At 34.6% G+C, this 13,589-nt stretch overlaps 1 protein-coding gene across 1 annotated transcript in view; it reads right to left on the bottom strand.

Annotated features, from left to right (window-relative positions):
* Window positions 1–229: 229 nt before the first annotated feature.
* Window positions 230–13,589, bottom strand: part of ADAMTS5 (ADAM metallopeptidase with thrombospondin type 1 motif 5) — a 142,206-nt gene continuing 128,846 nt past the window's right edge. The window contains exon 8 of the mRNA XM_053705994.1: window positions 230–2,748. Coding sequence (XP_053561969.1) covers window positions 2,190–2,748 — 559 coding nt within the window. The 3' untranslated portion in view covers window positions 230–2,189. The remainder of the gene's footprint in view (window positions 2,749–13,589) is intronic.

The raw sequence follows: 13,589 nt of genomic DNA, 5'->3' as shown, positions 1-13,589 counted from the left end.
CCTTTCAGCAACTGCCAGGGTGCTAGTAGAAATTAGTATAGAGAAACAACAAGCTTGCACTCACTGGTCTTTTTTGTGAAATAATTTTACTTGAAAAACTGTGACGTTTCGAGGACAATGTATCCCCTTCTTCAGAAGAAGGGGATACATTGTCCTCGAAACGTCACCGTTTTTCAAGTAAAATTATTTCACAAAAAAGACCAGTGAGTGCAAGCTTGTTGTTTCTCTCTCTCTCTCTCTCTCTCTCTCTATATATATATATATATATATATATATATACTGTGTGTATATATATATATATATATATATATATGTAAAAAAATAATATATATACTGTGTGTGTGTATATATATATATATATATATATGTAAAAAATAATATATATACTGTGTGTGTTTAAATAACTAACTGATGTTTGTTATAATCTTTCTAGGGACAAATCATATGATCCACAATGCCCTTCAATACTACTGTCATCTCAGAATTATTAGCTGTCAACTAAATGATGTGTTGTCTGTACAGGTAATTCTGTACGATGCTATTTTTAGCCTGTCACACACAGATATGATAAAAGATGATACAGAAATACACAATCCCATTTAATTTTTTTTTAAATGTTCATGTTTGTAGACCATATTTGGCAATTTTTTTGTACACATTGAACTACGTAAGGCATATTTATGTATATTTTGCTATAAATTTAATAAGACATCTATATTTGTCATTACCTTATTAATGACTGAATATGTTGAATATACAGATTATATATATCTATAAGATATAGGCTAAGATAGAGGAGATATATTTTGTCTTCCATTGGCTTATGATAATACAGAAAAGTCCAAATAAAAACAAAAACTATCATTGGACAATTTAAATACAGGTATACCTCACTTTACAGTGCTTCACTTTACAGGACTTCGCTAATACAGCACTTTGGGGAGCTTAAGTTCAACCTCCAAGGATTTTGAAACAGTTTTGTAATCATTGTGAGATTAAAAGAAAAGTGACTGGCACCATTTTGTTATGCTTAGTTCACTCTGTTTCCAGCATTGCAGTGCAATCTGTGTCTCAGTGCTATAGTCTGGCAAATTTTACTACAGTGATTGTCACTATTTTACAGGTACAGTATTTATTGATTACTAATTGAATACTGTGCTGTGCTAGTGCTAAACTAAATGTAGCACTATTGGACCCCTAATAAATGTTAGTTCCAACATGTTTTCAAGTTTTTAAACATACTTGCAAGTGAAAAGAAAGCTAAAACTGCCTTGTTTCACTTTAAGGCGGTTTTCACTTTACAGCTGGGCTCCGGTCCCTAACCCGCTGTATGAGCTGGGTATACCTATACATCATCTTACTTAGGCACGTCAAAGCTAGAAATATATTTGTCTGTGGTGCATTGCAGGTTTCTTTAGAGGAATTGGATTTACCAGTGTTATTCCCCTTATTTCAACACATTACAGAAAAAAAAGTAAGAAAGTGAGCTATAGAAAAGTTCAGAGATCCAAGGGCTTACAGCACTCCATTGACTGAGTTTGTTCTGAAAGGAAACCCTTTTTCAAAAGTTGTGCACTTTCAACGTAATTTGCTAGCGATTCTGAACATGTCATAATGGGAAGGCATCACATTTTCTGTCATGAAAATCTGCTGTCACACAATGTTGATTTAACAGGAAGAAAAATACTCAGTTAATGAACAGCAGCAAGCACTTAGTTTTTTTTTCCAGTAAATATTAACAACTGTTTCTGAAAACAAATGGGAACATATAATCAGAAAAGCTGCAGATCTACTTTGGTCAATCACTATGCTTAGGTAAAGAAGCAATTGACATAAAGTGACGTACTAATGGACATATTTACAAACACCACATTTACAACCTATTGGATGCCCTCAGCAAGTACAAAAGAACAGATATTTCTCAAGGATTTCCTTGCTGGAGATAGGTTACAATTCAACCTTCAAAAATCCCAGAATTGACAATTTTTCCAAAATTCTTTCTGGCTTTGAGCATTGGTAGAAAAGTCACTGCCTTAGGCAATGCATATCTTCTAAAAAAAAAAGCCTTCGTTTGATTCTAAAATACTGCACAGCCCTTCAATAGTTTTGGCAGAGCTTCAACAAAGGCTTTTTCAATATCTTCTTTACCTATTGTATTACAGTACAAAAGTACTATGTTAGTCCTTTGGTTAACACTTTTTGAGCAAACACTGTTTAAATGCGGATGGTCTCTGGGATAATAGACATCCTTTAGCTAACTTCCCATTTCCATCTTGGCACTGGACAGTCCTGGTGTGCCAGCCAGTATCACATGTTCTAGAACAAGATAACCATGGTCCGGTCACCCATTGTGGTTGGGTAATCTTTGAAACAACATTGTTAGTGTTGCTTATGGAGTTTGTAGTTTCCTGTTTTGCTGGTACAAAGAAACTGTAACGAACATCAATAGGTTTACTGGGATCCGTTGCCAGAATCTGAACTACTAAGACTTCTTTTGTAGCGGAATGCCCCATTGTATGGAAAGTATCATCAGCATGACTCCAACCACTGTAGTTCATGACAGTCCCATTCATTTCAATGATGTTTTCGGATGTTGATATCATATATTTCCCATTAATAATATATTCTCCTGATTTCTTTTTAAGTGCCAAGTAAGCTGTAAACCTATTCTGGTCTTTAGCCTTATACTGACGTACTTTTATATGGGTGGCTCTTTCAGGAATCTTGACAATATCTGTGTAGCCTTTACTAAAATACAAAAGATAAAAAAGTAATTAGTTTAGTTATATCAAAACATATATTTATAAAATGAATGCAATATACACACACACACATATATATATATATTATACACATATATATAATTATTTTAGGTGCAGAAAATTTTAATTTTACCTATAATTAAAAATATATAAAAATAATAATAATAATAAAACAAGTTATATATTACAGTTTCTAAGGCCTAGAGTATACTGGGCTTGTGCAGTAGAAAAGTGCATCTCTCACTCTCTCCTCCAGCACATCAAGCTAACGGCATGATTGCACACTAGACTTAGTTTGCCTCTGCTTTTTTTTGGTGCCAAAACCCATTCCATCCTTTCTCTTTCTTACATTTGATGCCAATTACACTCCATAATCCATCTCTTTTTTTCTATGACTTTTTGAGGGTGGCCAGGGACATGATAGACTGTCCAGGTGAAACCAGGGTAGCTGACAATCCTTGATATATAATTCGGCCCCTAAGACTTAAAGTACATTAAGTACAGTAGAATTGCATAATCAGCAAATGCATAATAAAAAACAATGCAATATCACATACTTCAAATGAGTAGTAGTGTTTGTTTGACAAATTTCATATTTAGTTTAATTTCTTATTCACCTGTATCATGTGACAGCCATCAGCCAATCACAAAATAGATATACGTATACACTGTGATATCTTGGACATGCTCAGTAGGAGCTGGTGCCTCAGAAAGTGTGTATATAAAAAAGATTGTGCACGTTGTGACAATGGAAGAAAATTGGAAAGTTTTCTAAAACTGTGTGCTCTATCTGAATCGTGAATGTTTCATTTTGCCTTAAGTGTGCTCTAACTCATGAAAGTTAGATTTTTACTTTAGTGTCCCTTTAATCAAGTTAGCACTTCATTAACAAACTTCCCATATGCCCTGGTTCTGGCTACAACATGTCCTGACATGTCTTGGGTCACACTGAAGCACACTGGCCCACCCATGACACAACTACAGTTCCTCCCTCCTGTTGAAGCCCCATCCTTTCACTTACAAGTACCAGTCACCTTGATGTCCTAAAAAATCTTCAGGAAATGTCATGTATTAAGAAATATAAGCAGGCTCAATTGGCCTTTTGTTCAAAATCTATGCTTCAAAGTTGATTGAAAAAATATATTTCTAACTTTTATTTTAAAATGCATTATATGTAATTTGACAGTTAACTCTTCTAACAGGTTAGCAAAAATAAATTCAAACAATATGCCCATTTAAGTAACTTTATGTAAATCTTTTCTGTTTTTTTGCATAATGTGTTTTTAACAAGCATTTGGATGTTGTTTTAAAAAGTGATAACAATTTCTTATTTACATATGCTTATATATTCCACATTTCTAGCAATTATAATTTAAATTGCAGTGTTCATGCACTGTGAAATTGAATATAATGCATTTGAACACAAGCTAAGGAAGCAAAAAAGGTCTATATAAGGAAGTAAGCTTTATTATATGTATCCTAAACACCTGCATGTTTTTCTGCTTTAAAATTGAAAAAGCAAATATAGCAATGGCTTACACTGCTCACCACAAAAGACCCCAAAGGTTGTTATTACTTTTAATGTGAAATGAAAGAAAGAAAAAAACATCTGCTAACAATGCTGATGACTAGGCTTTTGCATATTTTCTTTTCTAAAAAATAAAAAAGTAAAATAAGCTCATCTACAAATGTATATGGGGTTGACAGTATTCAACCAAACACTTAAATGTCCAGTCTTTCTTAAAGGGACATGAAACCCAAACATTTTATTTCATGATTTAGGTAGAACATACCATTTTAAGCAATTTTGATCAACATTGTTGATCTGTATGTTACTGGAAGAAAAGGGGTCAAATAACTGTTTACTTATGAAAAGTATACATGGTGGCATCAAGGGGGGCTAAGGTAAAGCTTTTGGAGGGATATTGTGTGACCTCCACCGACCATCATGCCCAGTCACTTACAGATTGTCCACCGTAGTCAAAAAGGGTGATCTTCCAGTAGTCATTCTGAAGTAATTGATGACTCCAGTTTAGTCATCAGAAGCCACCCTGAAGTATGCCCACAGGCCAAAATATTTAAATGAGATTACCCTAGAGTCATTTACTGGCTGTTCATGCTTGTGAAGTAATCATTAAAGGGACAGTCAAGTCCAAAAAAAACAAAATTTTTACAATGTCTATTCCTCTTCTTCATTGAATCCCGTCTTCAATACACACAGTAGATTTGAATACTTTTTAGTACAAAGAAGTAAGAGTGATGTTAATCATTTTAAATCAACTCTTTCTGGCACCCAAGAATTTATAACTGTTGTGGACAATACTTTGTATATAGGAGGGCAGAAGAAAAAAAATAAGTGAAAATTCACTTGAAAGGGTTATGCAACTTTTAATTATGCATAGTACAATAACTTTTCAGTATACTTTCATTATTTATTTAGCAACCTACTTGAGTAATTCAACTATGAAAATTGTGGGTTTTCCAATGCTGAGAATTAAAAGTACACACTGCAGACTTAACAAACCTAACCCTAATTGGTCTTAGCAGAAAAACTGCAAAATCATTGTCTACTTCAGGAATGAGTCCAGATTATCTCCTTCAAAGGCGAATGGTGAATGGAATTGGCTACTAAAAAACAATCGTAGAAAACCAGATAATGTATTTAAAACATTTTAAAACTAATTTAATATGATTTTTATTTTATTTTTTCCAGGACTGCAGACATATAATTACAAGGTGTTATATGTCAATTTAACCCATTGACTACTAAAGTGGGCTGTATTTCTGCTCTGGCATTCAAGAAGTTAACCCTAATACTATCCCTAACTATAGCCTTAACTCTAAGGGAATATTTTGGAGCATGGGTTGACACCATTTTCTGATGTTTCACAGCCTCAGAATTATTGCAGATTAATGGATGGTGGATGTATTCAGACAGCAATTTTGTGGTAGGACACCCATATACACATTTTCTATATGCAATATTCCCAAAGTACTCGGAAAAGAGAGGCACACATGTAAATCATGACAGCTATGATATAGCTACCGTTTTCATATGGAGCAAGCTCTCTATGTGTAATCTCTGTAGTAGTTTAGCTTCTGTAGTAGTTTAGCTTTCTCTGATTCAATAAAAAAATAAATCGTAATACATCTGGATGTTGTTCTTTTTTGCCTCTTATCTTTGGTATTCATTTTCATGGATTTTGAGCAATTTCTTATCTTTTGTTTGCATTAATATTGTTACTGGACTAGAGAACAGATTGAACACAAAACAATGAATCAACATAGCAAAGCTGGAAAGAATCTGTGATTTTACTTGGCTCTCCTTCTCTAAACAAAATGAAAGTTCTGTTCTTTTTATGAACAATAATATCTGGTGTCAGCAATATGTTACTTATTGGGGTAAACAGATAAATCTACAATTAAAGGGACATGAAAGCCATTTTTTTTTCTTTCGTGATTCAGAGAAAGCATGCAATTTTAAACAACTTTCCAATTTATTTCTATCATCTATTTTGTTTTGTTTTCTTGGTATCCTTTGTTGAAAAGCATATCTAGATAGGCTTAGGAGCTGCTGATTGGTGGCTGCACATGTATGCCTCATATTATTGGCTCACCCATATGCATTGCTGTTTCTTCAACAAAATATACTAGGAGAAGGAAGCAAAACATATAATAGAAGTACATTTAAAAGCTGTTTAAAATCATATTCTCAGAGATGATGGAAGAGAGGGATAGTAATGTTACTGTTTTTACTGTTTTACAAATTCTATTTGTATTTATAAAACCCAATAAAAAAGATTTAAATATAAAATCATATTCTCTATCAAAATCAAAATCATGAAAGAAAAACATTTGGGTTTCCTGTCCCTTTAAGGCCAAAAATTAAAGAGGCATTTGACTAATTTTATATATCTGCATCAGAAATGAAGCACTGTATTCCAAAAAACAAAACAGAATATGCAATACATGTTTCAAAGCTTTTAAAATTATGATTTTGTTTGCAAACATCTTGAATGTTCTTTATCTTATTTCACATGCTTTGTCATATATACAAGAGTTTCTGTACATATCAAGCAATTGCTGTGCAGTATTTTTTATTATATATAACAGACATTTTTATGGGGAAATATATTTTGAGTTTAACGTCCCTTTAAGATATAATGATAATAGTTTTTTTGTTTTTTTTGTGTAAACATCTGGTCCAGTATTCTGGTCTTAATTTTGATCCAAGAAAATTTTAAACAGCTTGTCAAATTTGTTCTCCCAACTTGAAGAAATTTAATAAAGTCCTATTTGTTTACTGTTCAATTTTGTTGCTTATTGTACTTTACATAAAGTAAATAAAAAAAAGTTTTTAATAAATTAAATTATATTTTACAATCTAATCAAGATCATGAAGAACAATAAATATAAATACTGAATGCTTGTTTGGCTCTCATAACAACAAAGGATCTACAACAAAAATAAAGAGATATGCAAAACTGGAAAAAAGGACCCTTGGTAAATATTTACAACTCTATCCTTAAAGATCTGGTATGAATGTGCATTGTGGTTTACACCTACAGCAGGAGCATTATAAAATAATTTGGTAGAATGACTTTTGCCTGTCAACTGCTACATCACAATATAAATGTTTTAAATCTCTTTCAAACCTTTTAAATGCAAGGCATGGTGAAAGTATTATAATATATATATATATATATATATATTTTTATTATTATTATTTATTTATTTTTTAAATGTGCATTTTTATGAAGTGTGTAAGATATATAAAAACACACTTAGGGGCTGATTTATCAAGCTCCGTATGAAGCTGTATGCAACTGTTTCTGCGCAAGCTTTCAGGCTCGCCAGAAACAGGAGGCGGCGGACAGCAATCCGCCTGATTGCATATGGTCGAGTTGATTGACACCCCCTGCTAGCAGTCGATTGGGTGCGAATGTGCAGGGGGCGGCATTCTAGTGAAATGCTTGTGCAATGATAAATGCTGACAGCGTATACTGTCTGCATTTTTCGATGTGTGGCGGACATTGATAATTTGGCCCCTTAATGTCATCTACCAGTGCTGCATCCACAGACTATGGACTCGGTAGGGAGTTTAGAAGAGAAGAGTGAAAAAGCAGAAAATGAAATGAGGAAGGGAAAAAATAAGATATATACGAGAAATGATTTTGTCTTTTAAAAATTAAGATATGCAGAATAAACCACTAAACCAAGTTACTCAAGTACCTTGTATCAATACAGTAAACATTTTTCTTTTTAATGTTTTTTATTCTGCTCAACAACCCTTAATATATCCCCTTATTCTGAAAGCTAAATAAAATATAATGGCAGTTTGTTGGCATTCAGCATTATATCTTGTTGTCCTTGCACTGTAGACAAAGTAATTCAGGAAAAACACAGTATCAATTGTTTTTTTTTCCCTTTTTAATATTTCTTAGAGATTCACATAGGTGTCAAATGAAATGAAAAATATCTGCTGAGTATCAAGACTAGCTTATGTTTAATGAGAAGACTGCTATCAATATTGAAAAATGTGTGATTTTTATTATGATTATTAATATAGTAATACATCCCTTATGACTGTCCTTCAAGTCATTAGTGCTTAATGGAAAAACTAATATTCATTTTTCAAATATAAAACACTAAGTGCACAATATATCTCTGAACACTGCCAGTTCATTTCTGCTCCTGTTGACTTGAAGAAATTTAAGACCTAGAAATAAGGAATTTAGCAGGTTTAATTATTTTTAAAGCTAAAATAGTTTTATCCATTTTGCTATGAACAAAGTCAGGTACATTTCAGATCGTTGAGGTAGTTTTTCTCATTTATAGAGATACAATTCAAATCAAGTAAAGGTCTGAACACCTGAGTGATTTTTGCTTTAGACTGATTGGTTTCAAGACTATATCAATTTAAAGTTGTCTACGCATTCACCAGTGCATACCATAAAAGTCAATTGGCAAGCAAAATGCAAGAAGCTAGATTTACTTTTTATACTGTTTAATAAATTGTTTCCGTATTGGAAGCAGTCTTCCATCTGAACAAATAAAAAATGTCAGCGCCTCTGAGTTGGGCTTCTGAAGTCAACTGTTGCTGGGAAAAGGCTTCAATGAAACTCTGTATCTAAAATTTATTTTCAGAAACATTTTTTTGCACTTTGCTTCACTACACTGAGATTCTAATAGAACCTAGAGCCTATCTATCATGGCGTTATCTCACATTTTGCTTCACTAGACTGAACTTCTAACAGGGCCTAAAGTTTACTTATCTGAAGTAACTAGAATTCTGCTTCACTAGACCAAATTTATTTCTAAAATGTTTCTCTCAACTTCTTAGCTAAAAGTTTGAAACAGCTATTTAATCTAAATATTAAAAAAACATCTACCCTCTATGAAAATTCATCTGCATTGTTTGTCCATTGCAAGTTTCAAAGAAATAAACCCATTAAATCTAATAAACAGATTGTGATAATTGTTGTTGAATATTTTCTACCTTGTGGCCATATAACACTCTGATGATATTTGTGACAATATCTCCTGTCTGAAGTTACGGACAATTTGGTTTTGAGGTTATCTCTAACCAGCGGAATATTTGCTACATTGTGGCCATACTAATAATCCAATGATATCTGTGATAACATCTTCTGTCTGAAAACACGGACATTTGATTTGGAAGCTATAATTATCTCCCTGGAATAAGGTTGAGGACATGCTCATTACAGAAAATATTCTGTTTCTTTCTTTTTTTTTTTTTTTTCCAATATATATTTTTTCTCTTAAGGTAGTATATTTCTTAATGTATTTTAAATACATTTTGGAAAACCAATCTTTTTCTATATTTTATCTATTCAATGCTTGCATTTTCTACGCCTGTTTTTGAATAAATGTGCGTATGTACATTCTGCAATTTGCATTTTAACACATAGGGAGACGTCCCTTATACAATATTGTTTGTTTAGGTTACCATTTTGCTATTAAGCTATTAAGAATTTTATTAGTGTTTAATCCTTGTACATTGTATCTTATACGTATCCGACTAGATGTCTAAGAATAAACGTGTTTGTTACATCTAGCTTTTTAGCACCCTATTTTGCAATTACTTTTTGTAATCTTTTCCATGTTCCACTTTTAGGGAGGTGGTTAGGAGTGGCACGTTGTAACTTTAGGCTCAGCGCTTTGTTTAAATCTCTTTGTTTCTCTAATAATTGTTGTACTGTCAACCTAGAAGTTACAAAATAACATATTGTAATGGTTGTCCGTTTACTGTTTTCTAGGCAGTTTACATCTAGAAATTGTATTCCATTTATTATAGATGAAGACACATACATAGGACATGGAAGTCAAAGTTAAATGCTCATTATTTTGACTGTGTCCAAATTTAACAATAATAAAACTTTCCAGATAACTTCTATTATCAAATGTACGTCTTTCTTGGTATCCTTAGTTAAAACTTAGCTCTTTTCCATGAGGCTATACAGATTGTCTGTCTATCTATCATCTATCTATCTACCTATTTGTCTGTCTGTCTATCTCTCATTATTATTGTTGGTTATTTGTAGAGCACCAACAGATTCCGCAGCGCTATCTATCTGTCTGTCTGTCTGGCTGTATATCTGTCTATCTATCTATCCATCTGTCTGCCTGCCTGTCTGCACATACATGCCACTTAAACACCACACCTGCTACAGAGACAGAGATGCTATATTTTTCAGAGTTGTGAATTTTACTAAAGAGGTCTTTCTTCATCAGAAGCATCATAAAAAAATCAACACAAGTTTACCTTACTCACTAACATTGCCAACACCAAGCTGAGTTTTGTCACTGGTCCATATGCTATTCATGAGGGAAAATCCCCTTTCATTGACAGCATTTGTTCCAGTAATCATTGCATTGGTTGTCATCTGCCTCTGTATGACAGCTCATGCTGTAGCTGTAAATGTTCCAGCCTCAAACACATTATCACCTGTCTCTATATGCCTCCCCATGCCGTAGGTGTAAGTACTCCAGCCTCAAACACATTATCACCTGTCTCTATAAGCCTCCCCATGCTGTAGGTGTAAGTACTCCAGCCTCAAACACATTATCACCTGTCTCTATAAGCCTCCCCATGCTGTAGGTGTAAGTACTCCAGCCTCAAACACATTATCACCTGTCTCTATAAGCCTCCCCATGCTGTAGGTGTAAGTACTCCAGCCTCAAACACATTATCACCTGTCTCTATATGCCTCCCCATGCCGTAGGTGTAAGTACTCCAGCCTCAAACACATTATCACCTGTCTCTATATGCCTCCCCATGCTGTAGGTGTAAGTACTCCAGCCTCAAACACATTATCACCTGTCTCTATATGCCTCCCCATGCCGTAGGTGTAAGTACTCCAGCCTCAAACACATTATCACCTGTCTCTATATGCCTCCCCATGCTGTAGGTGTAAGTACTCCAGCCTCAAACACATTATCACCTGTCTCTATATGCCTCCCCGTGCTGTAGGTGTAAGTACTCCAGCCTCAAACACATTATCACCTGTCTCTATATGCCTCCCCATGCTGTAGGTGTAAGTACTCCAGCCTCAAACACATTATCACCTGTCTCTATATGCCTCCCCATGCTGTAGGTGTAAGTACTCCAGCCTCAAACACATTATCACCTGTCTCTATATGCCTCCCCATGCTGTAGGTGTAAGTACTCCAGCCTCAAACACATTATCACCTGTCTCTATATGCCTCCCCATGCCGTAGGTGTAAGTACTCCAGCCTCAAACACATTATCACCTGTCTCTATATGCCTCCCCATGCCGTAGGTGTAAGTACTCCAGCCCCAAACACATTATCACCTGTCTCTATATGCTCCCCATGCTGTAGGTGTAAGTACACCAGCCCCAAACACATTATCACCTGTCTCTATATGCCTCCCCATGCTGTAGGTGTAAGTACTCCAGCCCCAAACACATTATCACCTGTTTCTATAAGCCTCCCCATGCTGTAGGTGTAAGTACTCCAGCCCCAAACACATTATAAGCCTCCCCATGCTGTAGGTGTAAGTACTCCAGCCCCAAACACATTATCACCTGTCTCTACAGGGAGTGCAGAATTATTAGGCAAATGAGTATTTTGACCACATCATCCTCTTTATGCATGTTGTCTTACTCCAAGCTGTATAGTCTCGAAAGCCTACTACCAATTAAGCATATTAGGTGATGTGCATCTCTGTAATGAGAAGGGGTGTGGTCTAATGACATCAACACCCTATATCAGGTGTGCATAATTATTAGGCAACTTCCTTTCCTTTGGCAGGCTCAGAAAAGTAAAAAATGTGAGATATCTTGCAGAGGGATGCAGCACTCTTAACACATTATCACCTGTCTCTATATGCCTCCCCCTGCTGTAGGTGTAAGTACACCAATCCCGTACACATATAACTTGCCTCTGTATGCTAGCACATGCTGTAAGTGTACCTAAATATCTTACTTAAGTTAAAGGATACTGAGACACATCCTTACTTTATCTCTAGGGGTCAGCGGACATGATACAATGTAGCGCATACGCTGTCGACATTTATCATTGCACCAGCAGTTCTTGTGAACTGCTGGTGCAATACCGCCCCCTGCAGATTCACGGCCAATCGGTCGCTAGCAGGGGGTGTCAATCAACCCGATCGTATCCGATCATGTTTATTTCTGTCAGCCGCCTCAGAGCAGGCGTACAAGTTATGGAGCAGTGGTCTTTAGACCTTGTTTCACTCCGCAGCCACTAGGGACTGCCCCAGCTCTGTCTCCTTGCCTGTTAGTTAAAGAAAGCAGAGGCTCACCAGACTCATTCTACCCTTCACCACCAGCTTCATGCCAGCCATCCTCGAGAAGGCAAAGAACAAATGAACTATCACTGTGAATGTAAACTATGCTATGTGCATTCATCCGTGATGAAACAAATTAAATAATCACTAATGCCATATATGCTCTCATGCAGGTTTGTTGTCTGAATATAGGTACACAGGACATATGTGCATATGCTCTGTTAACTTTTACTAGAAGCATTTTGCTAATATATGTGTACTGTAAAAATCGGTTCAAAATTGACAAACATTTATTCTGAGCTTCATGTTCCTTTATTTATTATTTGTAGCAATATCTGCATATTATTTAGAACCATCCTATATATTATTTAAAACCAACTAACTTTTGTATAAAAGTAAATATGTTAAATTACAGCTATTGAAATTATGGTGCAGAGTACAGTTTGTGTTTGCATAATATGTTTTCAAACAGAACCAAAAAAAATGAAGTTTTCTTGTAATATTGCAAAATACAATAATGAAAAATGGCTACTCATGTATACAGGCAAACTGATGCTTGTAACGCTTTGTATAATAATAACTATTTATTTTGTCCATGTAAATAGAATTAGTCATATTTATATTATAAGTTGCAAACAGATTTCCAAGAATTTCTTAAGCCAATTTCCATTTAGCATTGTTTACTTCAGTAAACTAGAATAATATTAGTCATTGCATGGAAGCACTGTATTATAAAGACAATCAGTCTGTTCTATGCTATATGCAGTTACATAAATACAGGCATCGATCCACAGTTTAATAAAAAGTAACTGCTTGCTTTAAATTGAAAGTATATAGATGAGAACATTGTAACAAAGAGGTTACACTAACAATATTTATGTTTAGGAGTTTTTCAGCTCCTTTTACAAGACATACACAGTATACAGTGAATATCAGTTCCTTCCTAAAATATGATACAGTTTTTATAGAGCTTAGTGCTCCATTTTGTTAGAAATTATGAAAATACAATGGGCTCTATTTACCAAGATGCG

Source organism: Bombina bombina, chromosome 3 (genome assembly GCF_027579735.1).
Source record: "Bombina bombina isolate aBomBom1 chromosome 3, aBomBom1.pri, whole genome shotgun sequence".
NCBI classification, from domain to species: Eukaryota; Metazoa; Chordata; class Amphibia; order Anura; family Bombinatoridae; genus Bombina; species Bombina bombina.
Note: the sequence above shows the minus strand (reverse complement) of the source record. Positions and strands in the feature narration are given on the sequence as shown.